Below are 25,309 nucleotides of genomic sequence, written 5' to 3' on the forward strand. Positions count from 1 at the left end.
CATGATCTCACGTTCGTGGGTTCAAGCCCCGCACTGGGTTCTGTGCTGACAGCACAGAGCCTGGAGCCTGCTTTGGATTCTGTGTCTCCCTCTCTTTTTGCTCCTCCCTTATTCATGCTCTGTCTCTCTCTCTCTCAAAAATAAATAAAAGTTAAAAAAAATTAAATTTTGTTTAAGTCCAAGTTAGTTAACATTATTATAATGGTTTCAGGGTAGAATTTAGTGATTCATCATTTACATATAACACCCAGTGCTCATCCCAACAAGTGCTCTCCTTAATGCCCCTCACTCATTTAGCCCATCTCCCTACCCAACACCACTCCAGCGGCCCTCAGTTTGTTCTCTGTATTTAAGAGTCTCATGGTTTGTCTCCCTCTCTGTTTTTAATCTTATTTTTCCTTCCGTTTCCCTATGTTCGTCTGTTTTGTTCCTTAAATTCCACATAGGAGTGAAATCATATGGTATTTATCTTTTCTTAATGGAGCATTTAGACCATTTACATTTAAAGTAATTATTGATAGGTATGTACATATTGCCATTTTGCTCATTGTTTTCTGATTTTTTTTTTTTGTAGTTCTCTGTTCCTTTCTACTTCCCTTGTTCTGTTTTCTTGTGATTGATGTCTTTCTTTAGCATTATATTTGATTTTATTTCTCTTTATTTCGTGTGTATGTATCATAGGTTTTTGGTTTGTGGTTACCATGAGGTTTGTATATAACTTCCCTAAGTATATAGGAATCTGTATTAAAATGATGGTTACTTACATTTGAACACATTGTAAAGGAATTTCGTTTTTTCTCCCCCCTCCACATTTGATGTGTATGTTATATTTTGCATTTTTTTTGGGAGTCCTCTTTTTAGATATAATTGGTTGTATTTCTTTGGTCTTTAACCTCAATACAAGATTTAGAAGTGATTGTTCTACTACCTTTACTGAATGTTTGCTTTTACCCACGAAATATTTTCTTTTCTAATCTTCTAATTATGGCGTTTTCTTTTCCATTCGATTGTAGGTTTTTTCCTTTCAGCACTTTGAGTTTCTCATGTCACTTTGTGTTCCATGCAATTTCTCCTGAAAAATCAGCTGTTAGACTTATGGGATTTCCCTTGTACAAACTAGTTGCTCTTCTCTTACTGCTTTTAAAACTCTGTGTCTTCGGGCACCTGGGTGGTTCAGACGGTTAAGTATCTGACTTTGGCTCAGGTCCTGATCTCACGGTTTGTGAGTTTGAGCCCCACGTCCAGCTGTGTGCTGACAGCTCAGAGCCTAGAGCCTGCCTCAGATTCTGTGTCTCCCTCTCTGCCTCTCCCCTGCTTGCACTCTGTCTGTCTCTCTCTCTCAAAAATAAACATTAAAAAATTAAAAAAAAAACTCCATGTCTTTAATCTTCAACATTTTAATTATTAGTGTCATGTCGTAGACCTCCCTGGTTTCACTGGAACTCTCTCTGCTTCCTGAACCTAGATGTCTATTTCCTTTCCCAAGTCAGGGGATTTTTTGCCTCTTATTTCTTCCCAGAAGTTTTCTGCCCTTTTCTCTCTTCTCCTTCTGGGACCCCTATAATGTGAATGCTTTTTCACTTGATATTGTCCAAAAGATCCCTGAACCTATCCTCATTTTTAGAAACTCTTTTGTCTTTTTGCTGTTCGGGTGCTTTCCATTACCCTGCCTTCCAGGTCACTGGTCTGTTATTCTGTTCCTCCAATCTGTTGGTGATTCCCTCTGGTGTATTTTTCAGTTATTGTATTCTTTCAGTTACTGTATTATGAAGAACCTGATTGGTTCTTTTTTATGTTTTCTATCTCTTTGTTAATGTTCTCACTGAGTTCAACCACTCTTCTCTCCAATCTGGTGGGCATGTATTTGACCATAACTTTGAACCTTTTTTTTTAAATTCTGAGAGAGAGGGAGAGAGAGACTGACTGACTGTGAGTGGGAAGGGGCAGGGAGAGAGAGAGAGTTCCAAGCAGACTCTGCGCTGTCAGCACAGAGCTCAATGTGGGGCTTGAACTCCCAAACCATGAGATCATGACCTGAGCTGAAATCAAGAGTCAGATGCTTAACTGACTCAGCCACCCAGGTGCCCCTACTTTGACTCCTTTATTGGTTATCTCCCTTTCGTTTAGTTCTTTCTCTGAGGTTTTTGTCTTGTTATTTCATTTGGAGCGTAGTCCTCTGCTTCTGTATTTTACTTGACTTTCTGTGCTTGTCTTTGTCAATTAGGTGGAATAGCTATTCTCCTAAGCCTGAAGGGATGGTCTTGTGTATGGCTGTCCCCTGTGTAGATTGTGTGTGCCTGGTGACTTTGGCTGGCAGGAGCTGTGGCTGGCACGGGATGGGGTCCCGCATGACTCCACGCTGGGGCTGCCCTGATAACATAGATGAAGCTGAAATGGGATTGGGTTGGAGTGATCCTGGGCTCTTGGCACAGAGGGTGTCCTGGCAGGACAGCTGAAGCTGAGGTACTCACCTGAGTACTTTCTGCGCCGAGGGTACCGTGGCGAGACAGCGAAAGCTTTAGTGGGCTTGGGCTGTGGTAGTCCCAGGACTCTTCACACGGAGGGGCCCCTGGCGGGATGACTGAAGCTGTAGTGTGTGCCGGCCTGGGGCCCAGGGCTCTCGACGCAGAAGGAACCCTGGCGGGACCGCTGCAGGTGAGGTGAGTGCAATCTGGGTGTCTCAAAGCGCTCACGGGAAGGGGTGCCCCGTGGGGTGGCTGGCGCTGAGGTGGGCGTGGGCAAAAGGATCCCAGGGCTCTCTGCAGAGTGGACACCATGGCAGAGCCGCTGGAGCTGAGGCAGGATGCAGGCCAGAGGGTCCTAAGGACACTGCACGGGGGGTGCCCGGGAAGTCCTGTGGGCCTCGTGCGTCTCATGGTGCTTGGTGCCTCTGTCACCTTGGTGGGGTGACTGGGGCCGGTGTAGACTGATGTCCCGGGGCTCATGGAGGCGGTCGGCTGGCTCGGGCACCAGACCCTGCTCATTCGGGAGAGTTTAAGCCTCTGAAGGCAAGAGTCCATTTACTTAACTTGCCATTTAATTATATCAAGATCTGCTTCATTTCTCCTTAGTTTCTAATAAGCTGTGTTATTAGATTGTTACATAGTTAGGATTCTTAGGATTTCTAATTATTGGGATAATTACAGTGTAATTATAAATGTGGTTCAATTGAAATCTACCATGGTCCTGTTTTCTTCTGTTTGGTGCAGTCTTCCGTTTTACCTTATATCCTGACTTCTTTTGAAGTAATTGAATATTAAGATTTTATTCTATCTCTATTATTGGTTCATTAGCCATAACTTTTGGGGGTTTTAGTTCTTTAAAATTTACAGTATACATATGCAGTGTATCACAAAATTCAAATAATACACTCCCAAATCCCTCCTCACATTCTTTGTGCTATCTTTATCATACGTTTTAATTCTAAATTAATGACAGTTCCCAGAATACATTATTAATTTTGTTTTAAACAGTTATCTGGCATCATGATTGAAAATGAGGGGAAGAGGGAAAGTGTCTTATAAATTCCCACATAATTAACATTTCTGTTCCTCTTTGGACAGATCCAGATTTCATCCTGATGTACTGTTCCTTTTGTTTGAAGAGCTTTCTTTCACATTTCAGGTATTACAGGTCTTCTGGTGAGGAGTTTTCTATTTTCTTGGTTCATTTTCAAAAGACATTTTTACCGATGGATTTGTTTTCCTTCTTTCAGATCTTTAAAGATATTCCATTGTCTTCTGCCCTGCATGGTTTTCAACGAGAAATCTGCTTTTATTCGCACGTTTGTGTTCTGTACACAGTATTGGTTTATGTGGTTGATTTAAAGATTATTCTCTTGGCCACTGATTTTCAGCAATTTGGTTATAAAGAACATTTGTGTGTTTCTCTTTAGGTTTCTTCTTCTTGGAATTTGTTGAGGTTCTTAGATTTGTGAGCTTTCATCAGATTTGACATTTTCGATCATTGTTACTTCAAATATTACTTTCTTTTTTGGCGACAGCCTCCCACTTTACAGTGGTTCTTTCCCTAGCTGCGGGTAGACTTTTCTCATGCAGACACAGAGCAGAAGCAATAGTTCGCAGGGGCCAGCTACGGATCTCCGGCGTCACGCTGTCTCTCTCTCTCAGTATAGTTCCCTCTGACATTCTAGCTGCCTTGGTCCTGCACTCCAACCTCTGTGTCTTCAACTCGCTTAGACACCTGGGCTTTCTTTTGGGTCCATCTTCCTGCATTGTGGCCTGGAAGAGGCCTTCTCTCAAGGATCACAGTCATGAGCAGCCTGTCGTTTAATGTTTGAAAATCATTATTTTATATACTTTGTCTGATAGGTTATTTCTGGCAGGAGGTTTCCTATAGCAGTTAGTCATGCGCGGAAGAAGCAGAAATAATACATGACCTCCAGAAATAGTATGACAACCGATTTAAATTTAGCTCTCTCTTATTGCCAGTAACTATGAAAAATGTCTAGGCCTCCTCTTTTTTCCCCATCTGCAAAATATATTTATAATGAGATAAGATTTAGTAAGTCAATGGCTATTAATAAGTCATCATATATTGTCCTAAAATGTCTATAATTTTAAGTTTCCCACCGTAGCCCTCATTTTACTGTTTATAAAAAAAAAAAAGTTTCTGTGCTTTTGTTCATTAAAGAAAAAAATAAGACTCTATTGACTAATATCTGTGGCCATGCATTCATATGAATGTTCTTCTTTTTTTTAATTTTAAAAAATGTTTGGTTTTTTTGTTTGTTTGTTTGTTTTGAGAGAAGGAGAGCGAGAGTCCCAAGCAGGCTCCTTGCTGTCCGCACAGAGCCCAATGTGGGGCTTAATCTCATGACTGTGAGATTATGACCTGAGACAAAATCAGGAGTCAGACACTTGACCGACTGAGCCCACCAGACACCTCCATAGTGAATTATCTGACAGAGAGGAGAGACTGTGCCACTCCCTACCGCAGTATGTAACGACACTTCAAAAACAATAAACAAAGAAACAACGCATCGAGTGTTGTCGTCTGTGACCAAGAGCCTGGTAGCGCAACTATGTGTATGACCTCAGGTTCATGGGTGTAGTGCACTAGCCAGAAGCGCCTGGAGTTGACTTGTAACTGTTCCTAGCACTAGACATCTTTGTATTATCGGACACTTAATGACTTCTGGCCGGGGACTTGTGTCTGTGCTGTTTCAGAGTTTAAGCTCCTAGAAGACAGAATTTTAGGGATTAAGGCACACAGCATCCAGACGGTAACATGACTATGACAGTGCAGTACAAAACAAAAGTCATGATATGCTCACCGGGAGCCTATTTTTTACGCTAGGTTTCCCTAACTGCTAATCTTTAAAGTAGAATTAATAATACAAGAAAAAGAAACCAAAAATTTTAAGATGAACTTAACCATATTGTTTATTCCCAGTGTTTGAATTTAAAATGAGTTAATTTGTATTTCCCTGATAAGGAGCGACGTTGGGAGGGAGGGCAGGGTGGGTGATGGGTATTGAGGAGGGCACCTTTTGGGATGAGCACTGGGTGTTGTATGGAAACCAATTTGACAGTAAATTTCATATATTAAAAAAATAAATAAAAATAAAAAAATAAATAAATAAAATAAAAAAAATAAATAAAATAAAATAAAATGAGTTAAGTAATGGTATGGGATTGCTTAGTTGTAGAAAATTCCATTTATTTATTACATTCATTCTTAACATAGGACTCGATATCAAATTCATCATTTCATACAAACACAGGATGATATATTTACAAAAGGACAAATTTTCTTCCAGGTTTAAAAGGCCATGGAGTTACACTATGAACACACACCCACATATACAAAGATAGATAAATATTAATTCTATGTATTAAATGGAATTGGTTGAGGTAGAGTTCAATAATAATTACTTGGCTTAAAAGCCTGAAAACATTGTGCAAGCATTCAGTAAGGAGATTTTGGATGTATTATCAAAATACATTAGTACAAATTTAATGCAGTTGCTATAGAATGATCTGCTATGATTGAAACCATGTGTGGAGAGCTTGGGCTTCTGCGGGATGTGTCGCAGCAACAAAGGCTCTAAAGAGGTATTTGTGCTGCCCGCTATGTATACAGATGATTGACTTAGATACACTTCCCAGACGTAAACAGTAAAGGAATGTCACTGAAGTTTCGCATGCTATCAGATAGAGACAGGGAATGCTTACTTACCACATTGTACAAGCCGATGCACCAGCGTTCAAATATAATCTGCCCAGAAAATCCATTAACAAAGGCGAACCAAAGCTGAAAGAGAAGAAAGTTCATGAAGTTTTGTATCAATACTGACCTAAATGTTTCCATTCACTGAAGTACTTAAAATACTATGCTTTATCATTCTTTTTTTCCCATGTCATCAAATGGAATTTTGCCAGAATGTAAATAAAATCAAGCTTGAGTGTTTGAGCTTAACAGAAAGGCAGTACATTTATTTTAGAATTTTTATTTCATTCTTTATTTTTTGATAGAGAAAGAACAATAACAATTTCAATGAAATGCTTAGATCTGATTGTCCAATAATGCATTGTTTCAGTGAAAAGATCTCTGCCCCTCTGTGTTTACTGCAGCATTATTTACGATGGCAAAAATGTGGAAGCAGCCCAACTATTCACCAGTAGATGAATGGATAAAGGAGAGGTGGTATATATACAATGGAATATTAACCATGAAATAGTGTGAGATCCCACCATTTGCAATAACATGGATGGACCTGGATTGTATAATGCTAAGTGAAATAAGTCAGAGGAAGACAAATACTATATGATTTCACCCCTGTGTGGAATTTAAGAAACAAAAGCAACCAACCAACCAACCAACAAAAAAACCCAGACCCTCAAATATAGAAAACAGACTGGGACTTGCCAGAGGGAAGGTGAATGAGAGGATGGGTGAAATAGGTGAAGGCGATTCAGACTATACTTCTCGTGATGAGCACTGAGTGACGGACGGAATGGTTGAGCCACTATGTTGTACATCTCAAACTAATATAACAATGTATATTATTTATACTCGAGTAGAAAAATTTAAGGCAAAGGACTGGGAATAACTAAGACAATTTTAAAAATATATAGTGAGAAGACTCACTCTACCTGATGTTAAGGCTCATGGTAGTGCTACAGAATTCAAGACGGTGTGATGTTGGCAGAGGAACAGACACAGAAATCAAGGAGTTAGAGTAGAGAACCCAGAAACACATAGTATGTATCTACATGAGTATGTCCAACTTATTTTAATTGTGGTAAGAACTATGACCAATTTTAAGTGTACAGTGCAGTAACGTTAAGTATATTCACATCGTTGTGCAACCAGTCTCCAGAACTTTTTCATCTTGCAAAACTGAAACTCTGTACCCCAGAACAATTCCCCATATCCCTCAACTCTCAGCCACTGGTCACCAACACTCTCCTTTGTCTCTCTGAATTTGACTATTTTAGATACCCCATGTAAGTGGAATCATACACTGTTTGGCTCTTTGTGTGTGACTCATAGTTAGCCAATGTCCTCAAGGTTCATCTATATTATAGTATGTGTCAGAATTTACTTTCCTTTTAAGGCTGAATAATATTCCATTGTATTTATATATCACATTTTGGTTATCTCTTCATCTGTCACTGGACGTTTGGGTTGCTTCTGCTTGGGTATTGTAAATAATGGTGCATTAAACATGGTGTGTAAATATCTCTTCAAGATTCTTGCTTTCAGGGGCACCTGGTTGGCTCAGTCGGTTAAGTGTCCGACTTCGACTCAGGTCATGATCTCGCGGTTTGTGAGTTCAAGCCCCGCATCGGGTTCTGTGCTGACGGCTCAGAGCCTGGAGCCTGCTTTGGATTCTGTGGCTCCTCCTCTCTCTGCCCCTCCCCTGCTCTCTTCTCTCTCTCTCTCAATAATAAATAAATGTTAAAAAAATTAAAAAAAAAAAAAAGATTCTTGCTTTCAGTATTTTAGATACATACTCAGAAGTGGAATGGCTGAATCATGTAATTCTATTTTTAATGTTTTGAGGAATCATCATACTATTTTCCATAGTGGTTGCACCAATTTTTATTCATACCTGCAGTTCACAAGGGTTCACTTTCTCCACATCCTCACCGACATTTGTTATTCTCTGGGGGTTTTGTTTTATTTTTTAATAGTAGCCATCCTAATTGATGTAATACCTGATTATGGTTTGGATTTACATTTCTCCAATGATTAGTGGTGTTGAACATTTTCTCACATGCTTGTTGGCCATTTATATACTATCTCTGTAGAAATGTCTGTTCAAGTTCTTTACCCAACTTTATATCAGATTGATTTTTTGTGGTTGAGTTGTAGGAGCTCACTATTCTAGACATTAGCTTATGAGCTATGTAATTTGCGAGTATTTTTCTCATATCCTGTAGGTATTTTTACTGTGTTGACTGTCACAATCAACACAGAGGTTTTAACATTTGATGTAGAACCACTTGTCTGTATTTGCTTCTGTTGCATGTGCTTTCATGTCATGTCCAAGAAAATTATTGTCAAACGCAGTGTCATGAAGATTTTCCATTTTATTTTCTTATAAGAGCTTTATAGTTTTAGGTATTATTTTTAGGTCCTTAATCAATTTTGTTAACTTTTGTAAATGGTGTATTTGATTATTTATTTCATTTGCATATGGATATCCAGCTTTCCCACCAGCATTTGCTAAAGGGACTATCCTTTCGCCATTATGTAATCTTGGTGTTTTCGAAGATCATTTGGCCATATACACTAGGATTTATTTCTGGGTTCTTTATTTTATTCCATTGGTCTATATACCTGTTTTTATGCCAGTAAAACACATTTTAAATACTGTAACTTTGTATATGTTCTGAAATTAGGGAGTATGAGACTTCTCAGTTATTTTTCAAGATTGTTTTGGCTATTCAAGATGCTTTAAGACTCTGTATGAATTTTAGGATGCATTTTTCTATTTCTCCAAAACATGTGATTTTTGTAGGGATTGCATACAAATCTGCAGATCATTTGGGGTAATACTGTCATCTTAACAATATAAACTTTTACAATCTATAACCATGGGATGTCTTTCCATTTATTTGTATCTTCAAATTATTTCAGCAATATTTTGTAGTTTTTGGTGTACAAGTGTTTTTCCGCCTTGGTTTTCTTAATTTCCCTTTTTGATAGTTTGTTATTAGTGTATATAAATACAACATTTTTGTATGTTGGTTTGTATCCTGTTGCATTATTGAATTTATTAGCTCTGATCATTATTTTCTGACATCTTTAGGATTTTCCACATATAAGATCTTGTCCTCTGTAAACAGAGATACTTTTACCTATTCCTTTCTGATTTGGATGTTTTTCTTTCTTCCTTCCTTTCTTCTTCTTTTTTTTTTTCTTTTGCCCCAGTGCTCTTACTGGGACTTCCAGTACTGTGTTGAATAGAAGTGGTGAGAGCAGGCATCCTTGCCTTGTTCCTGATCTTAGAGGAAAGACTTTTAGTCTTTCGCCACTGAGCATGATACCAGCTATGGGATTTTCATATATGAAAATCCTTTATTATGTTGAGGAATTTTTTTTCTTTCTAGCCTGTTGAATGCTTTTATCATGTAAGAGTGTTGAATTTCATCAAATGCATTTTCTGCATCGAGATGATGTGCCTTTTTTTTTCCTTTGTTGACTGATTTTCATATATTGAACCATCTTTGCATTCCAGGATATGGTTTCTATTCCTTTTTTAATGTGCTGCTGAATTCAAGTTTGCTAGTATTTTGCCAAGGATTTTTGCACCTGTATTAATCAGGGATATAGGTTAGTAGCTTTCTTGTAGTGTTTTCTAGTGTCTTGTAATGTAGCTTTGGTTTTATAGTAATGCCAGACTCGTAAAATGAGTTTGTGTTTGTTTCTCTATAATTTTTTGGAAGAGTTTGAGGTAGATTTTAATTCTTCTTTGAACGATTGGTATAATTTGCCAGGGAGGTATTTGATTACTGATCTGATCTCCTTACTAGTTATACTCTGTTGATATTTCCTATTTCTTTATTACTTGCCCAATTGATTTTTTACAAAGGTAGAAAACCAATTTAATGGAAGGATAACCTTTTCATCAAATAGCACTGAAGTAATTGAATTTCACGGGCAAAACAAATAGAAAATCTAAACCCTCCACTCTGCACAAAAATTCACTGAAAATGGATCATGACATTAAGTGTAAAACACAAGACTTTTAGAAAACTACACAGAGGAATGTCTTTGGAATCTAGATCTAGGCAAAGAGTTTTTTGACACAGAACCAAAGCATGGTCCATAAAAGGAAAAATTGTAAATTGGACCACTTCAAAATTAAAAACTCTTATACTCTGAAAGACTCTATTAAGATGACAAAACAACATGATACAGACTAGAAGAAAATATTTGCAAACTACATATCTGCCAAAGGACTAATGTCTAAAATATGTGAAGAACTCTCAAAAATTAACAGTAAAAAATCAATTTAGTTTTTAGACAATTTAGACAAAAGATGGGAAGACACATTTCAGAAGATGTATAGATAGCAAATAAGTATATGAGAAGATGTTTAACATCATTAGCCACTGCAGAAATGCAATTTAAAACCACAATGAGGGGGCTGCGTGGGTGGCTCAGTTGGTTGAGTGTCCAACTCTTGATCTCAGGTCATGATCCCAGAGTCATGGGATCAAGTCCCAGAGTTGAACCTGCTTAAGATTCTTTCTCTCTCTCCCTCTGCCCCTCTCCCCTACTTACACTCTTTCTCTAACATAAAATAATTAAATGAAACCACAATGAGATACCCTAACCATCTATCAGAATGGCTAAAATACTAAATAGTGATAATATCAAATGCTGGGAAAGATCCAGAGAAACAAAATAACAGATACTTTGCTGCTAGGAATTGAAAATGGTAAAGTCACTCTGGAAAATAGTTGGGAGTTTCTTTAAAAAAAAACAAAAAACTAAATATACACCTACCATATGATCCAGCAATTGTACTCTTGGACATTTGTCCTAAATAAGTGAAAACTTATGTTTGCCCAAAATCTGTATACAAATGCTCTTCAATAAGTGGGTGATAAATATTATGGTCTGGAACAAATGATTGATAGAGGGAACAACGTGGATCAATCTGAAGGGAATTATACTGACTAAAAAAAAAAAAAAAAAAATCCAATCTCAAAAGGTTATATACTACACAATTCTACTTTTATAACATTCTTTCTTTTAAAGCTTATTTATTTATTTTGAGAGAGAAAGCATGTGGAGGGGGAGAAAGAAATTCAAGCAGGCTCTGCACTGTCAGTGCAGGGTCCAACATTGGGCTTAATCTTGCGAACTGTGAGATCATGACCTGAGCCGAAATCAAGATCTTGTCTGATGCTTAACCAACTGAGCCACCCAGGCACCCCTACTTTCAGAACATTCTTGAAAGAACAAGAAGGATAGGGATAGGGAACAGATTAGTCACTGTCAGAAGCTACGGCTGGATGTGGATATAAAGGGGTAGCATGAGTGGGATCCTTGTGATGGAATAGGTCTGTATCATTGGGGCCGAGGTGGGGTGGTCTGTCTCGATTTCTGTGATGGTTATATCAATATACACATGGATAAAAGTACATAGAATCACACAAGTGTGGGTAAAGCTTGTGAAGTATGAATCTCAGTCAGTTATATCCTGGTTTTGATAATGTCCTAGAGTTATTCAAGGTGTTATCTTTGGGGAAAATTGGGTGACTGTTTCATGGGACCTTCTAAAAAATATTTTTGGAACTTCCTGTGAATCCATAATTATTTCAAAGTAAAATACTAAACAATATTTTTCCATAGCCAAATTTAAGGCTTATATAAGTGCTTAAGTCAGGATGGTGGTTAGAAGACTCAAATTTACCAAATAACTTTGAGCAAAAACCTAAAGCAGAATTGTGTAATGGTAATTTAAATGATACAAATATGGGGAAAAAAACAAACCACTAAACTACCATACATGATGTCAAAGAAAGACCTAACTTTTTCATGAAAGAAAGCATATCTTTTCTTACCTCAATAACATATAACACGACATTTTTGTAGAAACAATATAATATGCATTTTGTCACTCGAAAATAATTCCAAGCTCCATGAACCAACAGAAGCTTCTCCAAGTAGCTAAACTAAAAGAAGGAAACAACAGTCAGGGCAAGTTCAAATGAAACAGCAAAGTATTTGTTAGACCCACTGTTGTAGAATACATACAAAAGACTGGAGACAGATGGGGAAGAAACAGGAAAATGTCCATTTACAGTTCTTGGGCTAACATTCATTCTTGGAAAAGTATAAAATGGCACACACCACGGCATGACATCTTCTCTACAGTCAAAGCTGCTCTTGGGTCAAAGCAAGATGGAGGAAAACAAAATGTGGCTTAAAGTATTATCATTGCTGTGAAATAGCCTGTTAATGGGGGCCTGAGCATGAATCAGTTCAGTCTCCTGCATTAGTGACTTATTAGTATATATTTTTGAGAGAGAGAAGGAGACAGACAATCCAAAGCAGGCTTGGCATTATAGGCGCAAAGCCCAATGTGGGGCTCAAACCCACAAACCGTGAGATGACGTCAGGTGCTCAACTGACTGAGCCACCCAGGCACCCCTACCAATAATTACATTAAATGTAAACAGTCGAAACACTTGGAAAAAGACATAAGGTGACAAAATGGATAAAATAAATAAGACCTATCTATATGCCGCCTACAAGAGACTCACTTCAGACCTAAAGACACATACAGGCTGAAAGTGAATAGATGGAAAAAAAATATGCCATGCAAATGGAAGTCAAAAAAATAAAAAGTGGGGGTAGGGGATACAATACTTCTATCAGACAAAATAGACTTGAAATCAAATACTGGAGCAAGAGACAGAGTGGGCACTATATAATAATAAAGGGATCAATACAACTAGAGGATATAATTGTTGTAATGATCTATGCACCCAACATAAGAGCACCTAAATAAAGCAAATATTAATAGACACAAAGGGAAACCTTCACAGCAATAAAATAATAGTAGGGGACTCTAATTCCCCACTCACATCAGTGAATAGATCACCCAGGCAGAAAATCAACACATTAGAATGCCAGATGGACTTAAATATATACAGAAAATACCATCCAAAAACAACACAGTAACAATACACATTCATTTTAAGTGCACATGGAACATTCTCCAGGACACATCATGTGTTAGGCCACAAACCAAGTCTAAATAAATTTAAGAAGATTAAAATCATACCAAGCATTTTTCTGACTACAACTGATATGAAGAAGCTAGACATGAAGCTAGACTAGAAAAAGCACAAACACATGGAGCCTAAACAACATGGTACCAAACAGCCAGTAGACCAATGAAGAAATCAAACAGGAAAATAAAAATACATGGAGAGGAATGAAAATGAAAACACAATGGCCTCAAATCCTTGAAACTCAGTAAAAGCAGTTATAAGAGGAAAATGTGTAGCAATATAGGCCTACCTCAAGAAACAAAACCTAACCTTACAACTAAAAGGAAAAACGAACAAAATCCAAACATAGCAGAAGGAAATAATAAATACCAGAGCAGAAATAAATGAAAAACAAGAAAAAACATAGAAAAGATCAATGAAATCATAACCTTGTTCTTTAAAAAGATAAACAAACTGATCAACCTTTGGCCAGTCTTTTTTCCATCAAGGAAAAAAGAGAGAGGGCTCAGATGAACAGAATCAGAAATTAAAGAAGAGAAATAACATATCACAGAAATAGAAAGGATTATAAGAGACTATTATAAAAAATTATAAGCCAAGGAGTTGGACAACCTAGGAGAAATAAATTCCTAAAAATATTCTTTCTTCTTTTGGAAGATTGTGTAACAAAATTGAATTGGCAATCAAAAACTCCTAACAAAAGTCCCAGAGCAGATGGCTTCAGAGGTGAACTCTACCCATTCTCTTCAAACTATTCCAAAAAACTGAAAGGAAGGAAAGCTTCCAAATACATTCTCTGAGGGCAGCACTACCCCGATACGAAAACCAGACAAAGACACTACAAACCAAAACAAAACAAAACAAAAACTATAGGTCAATATCTCTGATGAACAAAGATAACAGAAATCCTCAACAAAATTTGAGCAAACTGCATTCAACAATACATTAAATATAGTAGGATCATTCACCATAATCAAGTGGAATTTATTCCAAGGATGCAAAAATAGTTTAGTATTCACAAATCATCACACACCACATTAATTAAATGAAGGGAAAAAATCATATGATCATCTTAATAGATGAAGAGAAAGCATTAAATATAATACAGCATCCATTCATGATAAGAACACTCAACAAAGTTTAGAGCGAACACATGCCAACATAATACAGGCCATGTATGTACAGGCCATGTATGTACAGGCCATGTATGACAAACCCACAACTATCATCATACAGAATGCTGTAAAACTGAGAGTTTTTCCTTCTAAGATCAGGAACAAGACAACAATGTCCACTGTCACCACTTTTCTTCAACATAGTACTGGGAGTCCTAGCCATAGCAGTCAGACAAGAAATAGAAATAAAAGGCATCCAAATTGATAAGGAAGAAGTAAAACTGATAGTATTTGCAGATAGCATGATACTCTACATAGAAAATTCTAAAGACTCCACCAAAAAACTATTCAAACTGATAAATTAATTTAGCAAGTTGCAGGATACCAAATTAATATACAGAAATCTGTTGTGTTTCTATGTACTATTAGCAAAGTGGCAAAAAGAGAAATTAAGAAAAATTGAGAATTAAATTAAAAAATTATAAAATACATAGGAATAAACTTAACCAAACAGGCAGAAGTCCTGTGCTCTGAAAACTATAGAACACTGATAAAGTCAACTAAAAAAGACACAAAGAAATGGAAAGCTATTCCATGCTAATATTCCATTAATTTAGAAAAATTAATATTGTTAAAATGTCCATAGTACCAAAAGTAATCTACAGATTCAATACAATCCCTGTCAAAATACTAAATATTTTTTACAGAAATAGAATAATCCTAAAGTTAGTATGGAACCACAGAAGATCCCAAGTAGTTGAAGCAATCTTGAGAAAGGAGACCAATATATCTTTCAAGATATATTCCAAAGCTGTGGTAATGGAAACAGTATGGTACTGGCACAAAAATAGACACAGGTCAGTGGAGCAGAATAGAGAGCTGAGAAATACCCCCATGCTTACATGGTGAATTAATCTACAGCAAAGGAGGCAAGAATATGCAGTGGGGAAAAAAAAGTCTCTTCAAAAAAATGTGTTGGAAAAACTGGACAGCTACATGCAAAAGAATGAAACTGGACCACTTTCTTACATGATGTGGAAAAATAAACTCAAAATAAAATGACCTAAATGTGAGGCCTGAAACTCAGGGCACTAGTGTGATGAGCACTGCGTGTTGTATTTGATGAATCACTAAATTCTACACCTTGACTAATATTACACTGTGTGTTAACTAACTGGAATTTAAATTTAAAAACTTGAAAAAAGGAAAAAAAGAAAAGAAAGGCAGTAATCTCCTGGACATTGACCTTAGCAACACTTTTCTAGACATATCTCCCCAGGCAAGGAAAACAAAAGCAAAAATAAACCATCGGGACTGTATCAAAACAAAAATCTTTTACACAGCAAAGGAAACCATCAACAAAATGAAAAGGCCTACTGAGTGGGAGAAGACATTTGAAAATGGTGTCTTTGAAAAGAAGTTAATATTCAAAATATGTAATGAAGTTACTCAACACCAAAAAGCTGCAAAACATCCAATTAAAAATGGGCAAAAGTGGGTGGGGGATGGGTTAAATAGGTGATGGGATTCAGGAGGGCACTTGTTATGATGTACACTGGGTACCGAATGGAAGTGTTGGATCACTATATTTACACCTGAAACTAATATTACACTGTATGTTAACTAACTGGAATTTAAATACTTTTTTAAAAAATGAGAGGACAATAGCCACTTTTGCAAAGAAGATATATGATGGCAGGCAAACACATGAAAAGATTCTCAACATCACTAATCATCAGAGTAGTGGAAATCTGAACCGCAATGAGATATCACCTTACACCTGTCAGAATGGCTAGAATCAAAAAGACAAGAAATCCCGAGTGTTGGTGAGAATGTGGAGAATGGGGAACCAACCCTCTAGCACTGCTGGTGGGAATGCAAACTGGTGCAGTCACTGTGGAAAACAGTATGGAGGCTCCTCAAAATATTAAAAATAGAAATACCATATAATCCAGTAATTTCACTACTGTGTATTTACCCAAAGAAAAGAAAACCACTAATTTGAAGATATATGCACCTCTATGTTTACTGAACCATTACTGACAATAGCCAAGATAGGGAAGCAACCTCAGTGTCCATCAATAGATGAATGGATAAGGAAGATGTGGGGTGTGTGTGTGTGTGTGTGTGTGTGTGTGTGTGTGTAATGGGAATATCAGACATAAGAAGGAATAAACTCTTGCCATTTGTGACAATATGAATGGACTTGGCGGGTGTTGTGTGAAGTGAAATAAGTCCAACAGAAAAAGATAAATACCATAAGATTTCACTTACAATGTGGAATCTAAAAAGAACAAGCCAAAAAAGGAGAAATATTTCCCTGGATCCCCAGGATACCTGATACTGGCCAGCCTGGTGTGTGCACAGTGTTTAACAGTTCAAGGCTTATGTCACATATAACTGCTGAGATCATCGGAAGCATGTATCCTGACGGCATTTAGAACAGTTTAGGACAGGATCAGGAGAGTTTGGTGTGGTCATTTCCCTGTTTACAGACACAGGTGCTTTGATCATAGTTGACTGACACTTCTCGTAACCCAGATACTCTAGCACATAGGAGCCTTAGTTTTCCCTGTTGTAAAACTAGAACACTTAATCAGAATGGATCTGATTCAAACACCGGGGTAATACACTCCTCATCTATGCTGTAGAATCCTAGGAATCCGTTTTGTTACCACCCAAGTTTCAGGCACCTGCTTACCTGTGGACAGGGTACTAAATCATCTAGCCTCTCAAAGACGGCCACCACAAGAATAGCCCCAGCAGGGATGTTCTACTCAAAGTATGGGGTTATTCCTAGGGAGCTGTTCAAGAATTACATGTGGCTCCCGAATTCACCAAGAGTGAATGAAAAGTCTTATTGTTAGTTGCTCAACTGTGGTGAAAATATTGTATCCATTAAAAGCTGATCTTACATTGATTAAAATATTCTTCAAAAGTCAAAATATTAATATGTAGAAGCAGGAAGTGTTCTTATTAAACAGCTTGGATATTACAAATATGCAGGGGCTGTACATCACAGGCCACACACTCTTCTTAAATGCATTCCAGTAAATGGTACCGCTACTGTGGAAGGCAGTTTGGCAGTTTCTTACAAAACTAAACATACTTTTATACTTTTACTATATGATCTAGCAGTGGCACTCCTTGGTATAAATCCAAAGGAGTTGAAAATTTATGGCCACATACAGAAACCTGCACATGGATATTTGTAGCAGCTTTATTAATAACTGCCCAAAGTTGGAAATAACCAAGATGTTTTTCAGTAGGTGAGTGGATAAACAAAGTATTGTACATCCAGAAAGTAGAATATTATTCATCACTAAATAGAAATGAGCTATCAAGTCATAAAAGACATGAAGGGTACTTAAATGGATATTACTAAGTGAAAGAAGCCAGTTGGAGAAGGCTACATGCTGTATGAATATGACATTCTGGAAAAGGCAAAACTATGGAGATAGTAAATAGATCAGTGGTTGCCAAAGTGAGTTAGTGTAGAGGGAACGATGAATAGGCAGAGTGCAGAGGACTCTTAAGGAAGTGAAATTACTCTGTATGGTACTGTGATGATAGATACTTGTCATTATACCTTTCTCCAAACCTACAGAATGTACGACACCAAGAGTGAACCCTAATGTAAGCTGTGGACTTTGCACGATGACGGGTCAATGTAGGTTCGTAAGTTATAGCAAATGTCCCATTCTGGCAGAGGATGTTGATGGCGGGAGGAAGGCTGGTGGGGGTAGGAGCAGGGGATATATGGGAACTCTATATTTTCTGCTCAATTTTGCTGTGAAGCTACACTAAAATATACAGTCTATTTTTTTTCATATCTGCCAAGGGGCGGTGCCTACTTTTAAAAAGCAGAAATTGGGAGGTTATAAGTCTTCAAGAAATATTCATCAAGAGATGCCACAAAGTAAAGCACACATTACAGATTGAAGAGACTGGGGATTTATAGATTATATTAGCAGAGCTACAGACGCTCAGTGGTATCAGTTGGACCAAATCCATAACTGCTCAAGAAAAACCTTTTTGCTGCAAACTGTATAAGGACAAAACTTAACCCCAAATGTTCTGGTAGTTGCATACGAAGAGCAGCTTAAAGAGTGGGGTAGACCTCATGCACTCGACGTGCCCACACCACTGACCTGTGCGATGGCAAAATCTGAGTTGTTGGTGGCCTGCATGCCCTCGTTCCCACTGATTCCCACACCCACGTGGGCCATCTGGATCATCCCAACGTCATTGGCACCATCCCCGACGGCAAGAGTGATGGCCCCTACGTGCTTCTTAACCACGTCGACTATTTCTGCCTTCTGGAGGGGAGACAACCTGGAAAAGAAGACAGAAATCACCACTTTTTAGTGTTTTATGTTGGTTTGTTTTACTTCACCTTGTCGTAAAAGCCTTTAACATGGAGTCAACGGTAATCTGCACCTAACCACCTTTAAATGACAGCTACTGATAAATTTTCCAATACACTGATCAAGCTTTTAACAGATATAAAAACGTTCCACCCACCAATCTAAAATAAATGAATAAACAGACAAAAAGCAGAATCAGACCTATAAATACAGAACAACCTGATGGCTGGTGGAGGCTGTGGGGTGAAGGGATGGGCAATGTGGGTGAAAGGGGGTGGAAGGTGCACACTTTCAGCTGGAACAGAAGTCCCGAGAATACAAGGCACAGCATAGGGAATAGAGCCAGTGATACTGTACTAATGTTGTGTGATGACAGATGGTAGCTCACTTGTGCTGAGCGCGCGTAACAGACAGGCGTCCAGTCAATCTCCAGTCACGTGGTACACCTGAAACTAACGTATCCTTGTGTAGCAGCTACACTCAAAAATTTGTAAAGTTCCCTCCCCCGCCCACCCAAAATAAGAAGTAAAGCAAAGAAAGCACACAGTAACTTCTTCAACATCCCCAAAGAAGTACACAGTGTCAGTTGTCTCGTTTACATGGAGACAAACTCTTCAATTTGCCATTCTCCCCACCGCTCCCTGTTTCTAACACCGGCCTGCTATCTTAATTCACATCATCTCGCTACATGAGAGCAAGAAGTGAAGATCTGTTTCTAAACCTGTATAAAGGCATTTCCCCCAAAGGATAAGTATGTGGAGTAGCCTAGGAAAATCAAACTACCCTCAAGTGAACTTTACAAGGAGACAGAGAAACATGAAGATCTCAGTCAGGAGTCTGTGGTGACAATAACAATCCAAAGGTAAGTGATTGAAAATAACAGATGTTTGCTTCTTTCCCGTGGATGTGTCCGGTGCAGATGAGGATACTGTTGATCCTTTCTTTTAACCCAGACAAGCTACGAAAGCAAATTTCGTATTCCTCAAATATTTCAGACTAGCAGACCCTGTCTATACAAAATACTTAACAGACATTCCAGGGAAAGAGAAACAAATTTTTTTCTCTCTTATTTATCACTTATGTATTCATTCACTAAATAAATTGGCTACATACCTCTATCCAAAATGATCAGGGACACACAAAGGTTTTATTTTCTAGTAAGTGAGTGTTCATCCCCTTCCCACAAAACAGCTCCTAAAAACTAATTCAAATCTCAACCTTTCAAATTTCAGGTGAGATTGTTAAAGTTCCCTTGACTAGAACACACTCCACATTTTAAGACAGAAGCACAGATGGAAAACCTTTGGTTTCATAATGAGGAAAATGTGAGTTAACATTAATACGCTGTAGATACAGTGTGAAAAGCTGCCGAAGTAGAGGATGTTCCAGAAACCATTTGTAAGTTTAGTTTCCATCTAGAGACACTGTTTTGGTTTTTTTTACTGGAATAACTACAATGATAATAGCTTCACCATTTTGTCTGGCAAGTACTTTTATATTTAAACTATGATATTTGTGAAGAAAAAAAAGAAAACGTACCTCATATTAATACCAAATTTGACTCTTCATACTGTCAAATCTTAATTCTATCGTTTGAGCCAGTGAAGCTCTCCAAATATGAAAAGAGAACTACAGGGACCCAACTAAGCCTTCTCCTCCCCTTGCTAAACATCCTTGAATCCTTCAGTCCTTTTGTGAGGTGGTTCTGGGCCTTTTGCCAAAGCTCCACATCAATTCTGATCAGTTGCTGGCAAGATGTAGAGAAAGGGGAACACTCATACACTGTTAGTGGGAATGCAAACTGGTACAGCTACTCTGGAAGACAGTATGGCGGTTCCTTAGAAAGTTACACATAGAACTACCCTACAACCTAGCAGTTGCACTATTAGGTATTTACCGAAAGGATACAAAAATACGGAGTTGAAGGGTAACGTGCACCATGATTTATATAGCAGCATTATCGACAACAGCCAAATTATGAAAAGAGCCGAAATGTCCATAGAGGTGGCACATTATATATACACACACATACGTGCTATGGAATATTTCTCAGCCATCAAAAAGAATAAAATCTCACCATTTGCAATAATGTGGACAGAGCTAGAGTATATTACACTAAGCGAAATAAGTCAGAGAAAGACAACATATTTCACTCATATGTGGAATTTAAGAAACAAAACAGATGAACATAAGGAAAGGGAGAAAAAACAGAGGGAAGCAAACCATAAGAGACTCTTAACTATACAGAACAAACTGAAGGTTGCTGGAAGGGAGGTGGGTGGGGGATGGGCTAAATGGGTGATGGGTATTAGGAGGGCATTGTTGTGATGAGCACTGGCTGTTATATGTAAGTGATGAATCACTAAATTCTGCTCCCAAAACCAGTATTAGACTATATGTTAACTAACTAGAATTTAAATTAAAACTACAAAAAAAAAAAAAAAAAAAAGAAAAGAATAGAACTGGATTACCACTATTCTGATTTTGGATCTCCCTCCCATACATGAAAATAAATCCTGAAATAATAATAGTCTTTTAATACCTATCTGTTAAATGAGCTTAAATTAATAAAACACTTTAGGTCATGTTTCCGGGTATGAGTATTAAGCCAAATTACCCTAATCTTGAAATTTTAGGGTTATACCCAATTGATGATCTTTACATTCATGTCTGGCAAAGTTTATCTTGTCATTTTATTGGCTGAAAAAACATATATACCCCACAGCCATCTATTCACAAAAACCGAAGGGTGAAAAGTCTACTCAGGATAGGAAAAAAAGTCAATATGCTGTTTCAGGACACAAAAATAATAAGAAAACACAGCCCTAAAACACAGTTTGAGAAATTCAAAACAGACATTAACCAGCTAATTTCTGTTCTTTTCATCTGAATGAAAGATGAAAGTATAAAAACCTTCCAAAACATAGTATTTCACGTGTCAGCGCTCATTGTGATTTTTAATCTATAACATGGAACCAAATAACAAATTCAACAACAATGTAGAAAGAGCACATAATAGATTCCAACCTATAAAACAAACACTCTAGTCACATTTGACTTGATTTAAAAATTGTAGTATTTTTATCTTCTGTTTTCATGGAATTACAAAGATAACTAAACCAATTGACTGGAATAATGTCATGGTTTTTCCATGGCACACACTACTGACTTCTTTATCAATACAATCAGTGTTAGAAATAAAAAATAAAATGGTTTCCATTCAAAATTTGTACAATAGGTTCAACATATTATATGGCATAGATACTTTCTTGTATATAAAAACAAGTTTTCTTGCTATATTTGTGCTTGGAATTCTCTGCGTAAGCTACTTACAGGTAATCTCATATGCATTAATTATTATTTATTCAGCAAATACTGATGTCCCTACATATGAGCTAGGCACAGTTCTTGATACAGAAAATAGTGCAGAGAATAAAATACATAAGCATTCCTGCCTTCATGAAGTTTATGTTCCAGTGGAGAGGAGACAGACAATAAACCAAGTAAGTAAAACATAAATTATGGCATATGGTGATAAGAACTTTCTTTTAAGTTTCTTTTTCAGTCAGTGCAGAGCCCGATGCAAGGCTTGATCCCATGAACCATGAGATCATAATCTGAACTGAAATCAAGAGCTGGACACCCAACTGACTGAGCCACCCGGGCGCCCCGATAAACTGAATTTTCTAGATTAATTAGATTTTTCTCTCCTAATTATGTTTACCTGAGTGCCACTGATTAAGCAATTGTAACAAATACCATATGACACCCTCCAAGTATCTAAGCTTTTTTATTTCTAAATGACTTCAGTAAGCAAATTATTGGTCAAAACTTTAAGAAAACTTTCTATACCTGTTAATGGCATATAAGGATATTCGACAGTTTCCTTCAGAAAGTAAACAAGTATAAAACTGGAAAATGTGATTAAGAACAAGCATTTCAGCCCATCAGAAAATGCCCAAAGGTGGAAAAGAACTCGAGACATATTTATTCATGAAAATCAGAGAAGTGCAGCAAGTTTGTGACCTTCGTCCTTAGAGGTGTTCCTGTTCCCCTGACCTGGGAGTGAGGGAAAATCTGCAGATTTACTACCCAAGACACGGAGGACGTGGTTTGGAGCAGATAACGAACACCCACATCTTAACCAATTGGGGTGGCTCTCTCAGTTCAGGGAGGGCAGGAAACCAGCTAGAAATGTAACAGGGAGATCGTGCAACAAAAGAATCACGGGAGGGCTGAGGTCAGCAACTTGCCCGTATTCCGAACTGACCACTAAAGTCAGGATAGGCAGGAAAGAGCCCAGAGAGGCTTTCATGTTGTTGTGCCTCTGAAAGCATTCCTCCAACCAGCATATGGCCCTAGCATCAAGGGTAGGAGCGTCAGACTATGACTTGTCTAGGCACAAACTTGTCCAAATAATTGCGTGATGACTAAACTCTGCAGGCACAGGAGAAACTCCTGGGAAGGCAGGCTTAAGAAAAAAAAAAAAAAAAAAAAAAAAAAGGCTGAGGAAAGATACCAGTAACTGCAAATGAACAGGGAAACATACTTCACAGTCTGAGTCCAGGCAAGTTACGAAAACACTGGGCCAACAAAATGCAGAAGAATAAATTAGAATCCAGATAAACTACACTGTATTTTTCCACAATAGCCACTTTTACTCTAAATAAAACAAAATCACTAGATGTGCCAAGAAACTTAAGGGTATTTGTTTTCATTCCCAGTGAACAAAGCAGCCTGACTGAGAATAGACCTGATATGAGTTAGCAAAGACTTCAAAGCAGCATTATAAATACGCTCACAGAATTAAAATATGTTCAAAGAAAGAAAATTATGATAACTATGAGTCAACAAACAGGATATCCCAACAGAAGAATGGAAACTATTAAAAAAAAATTAGAAACTCTGGGATGAAGTGAACAATACACTTCGTAACTTAAGATCAGATCTGAGTGGAAGAAATTAGTGAATCTGAAGTTACATCAATAGAAAATACGCAATCCAAAAAGAAAGGAGTTGAAATTGAAAATGCAGTGGCAGTGCCACGGGTCTGTAATCAACATCAAGCATTCAATCATACATGTGATTGGAGTCCCGAAGCAAAGGAAACAAAAGTAGCAAAAACAAAAACAAAAAACAAACAAACAAAAAAACCCCTGAGAAAATAATGGTTGAAAACTTTCCAATCTGGTAACAACAAAACAAAACATTAATTTAGGGATCCATTGAATCCGAAGTAGAATAAATACAATAAGAACCACATTTAGAGCCAACATAGCTAAATGAATGAAACCCAGTAACAAAGAGAAAATCTAGAAAGTAGGAAAATGACACATCACATACAGGGTAACAACAGCGTGAATTTCTCACCAGAAACAAGGGAGCCAGAAGACAAGAGAGTGACAAAGTACCAAAGAAAAAAAATCAACCGAGTATTTTCTTTGATAATAGCTTTAAGTTAGAAATCAATAACAGGGAAGATACCCAAATGTGTGAGAATTCGATACTTTTAAATAGCCCATGAGTCAAAAAGGAAATCAAGAGAAATTAGAAAATACCGTACTTTGAACTGAATGATAATGAAAACACAACATATCAGAATTTGTGAAATGTAATTAAATCAGTGCTTAAAGATTTATATCTTGAAATGCTTATAGTAGAAAAAAATTTTAAATCGTGATAAAAGTTTTTACCTTAAGGGAATGAGAAAAAAATGAGTTCAATCCAAAGTAAGGTGAAAGTAGAAAAGAATCCAGATGAGTATATATTATATTGTCTATCAGAATATTATATCGTTATATATTATAATACACATATATCACATCATATTAATGTTATATACACATAACATTACATACACATTATAAATATATATCAGAATATAAATAAAAAACTGGACAGACCATGGAGTTGGCCTTTTGAAAATATCAGCAAAACTGGTAAAGCCCTAACTAGACTGATCAAGGAAAAAAAGAGTAAATTATCCATATGAGGAAGGGAAGGAACACCACCACACGTCACACAAAAGTAACAAATAAATAAAGGAATATTGTGAAAAACTTCATGCCGACAAGTTTGACAGCTAGAACAAATGGACAAATCCCTTGAAAGACACAAATCACAAACTTGAAGAAGTAGTAGAAAATATTTGCTTACTAAATTGAATTACTCATCAGAGCCTTCCTACAAAGTCCAGGCCCAGGTGGCATCATCAACAGTGAAGTCTGTCAAACATTTTAGGAAGAAATCATACCAAACACTACAGAAAGTATAGAAAACAGGATGAAGAAACACCTCCCAAATCAGTTTATCAGGTTAGAATGATCTGATAACAAAGCCACTCAAAAACTTGAGATAAAACCACAGACAGATGTCTTTCATGAGTACAGACTAGAAATTCCTCATGAAATTTTAGTAGAATATACAGAAAAACTCAGTCATAAAAGTTTGCAGCCATGAAGAAAGTGAGAGACAGACTCTCCTCTCCTTCTCCACCACCACTCCCTCTGCAAAGTAGTTTCAGCCAGGTCCATACCAAATTGTTTCCATCATTCAGGATGTACCTCAGTCAACAGACTTCAGTTTTGTATTCATTTATGTT

At 37.3% G+C, this 25,309-nt stretch overlaps 1 protein-coding gene across 4 annotated transcripts in view; it reads right to left on the reverse strand.

Annotated features, from left to right (window-relative positions):
- The window catches only part of LOC125933671 (phospholipid-transporting ATPase IB-like), a 222,555-nt gene that overhangs the window by 79,772 nt on the left and 117,474 nt on the right, over positions 1 to 25,309 (reverse strand). For all 4 annotated transcript variants that reach the window (XM_049646742.1, XM_049646740.1, XM_049646743.1 and 1 more), the window contains 3 exons: positions 18,493 to 18,676; positions 12,051 to 12,161; positions 6,202 to 6,276 (listed from right to left, as the gene is read on the reverse strand). In XM_049646742.1, the coding sequence (XP_049502699.1) occupies positions 6,202 to 6,276; positions 12,051 to 12,161; positions 18,493 to 18,676 (370 nt within the window). The remainder of the gene's footprint in view (positions 1 to 6,201; positions 6,277 to 12,050; positions 12,162 to 18,492; positions 18,677 to 25,309) is intronic.

The sequence above is a fragment of the Panthera uncia genome, assembly GCF_023721935.1.
Source record: "Panthera uncia isolate 11264 chromosome A1 unlocalized genomic scaffold, Puncia_PCG_1.0 HiC_scaffold_16, whole genome shotgun sequence".
Taxonomy (NCBI): domain Eukaryota; kingdom Metazoa; phylum Chordata; class Mammalia; order Carnivora; family Felidae; genus Panthera; species Panthera uncia.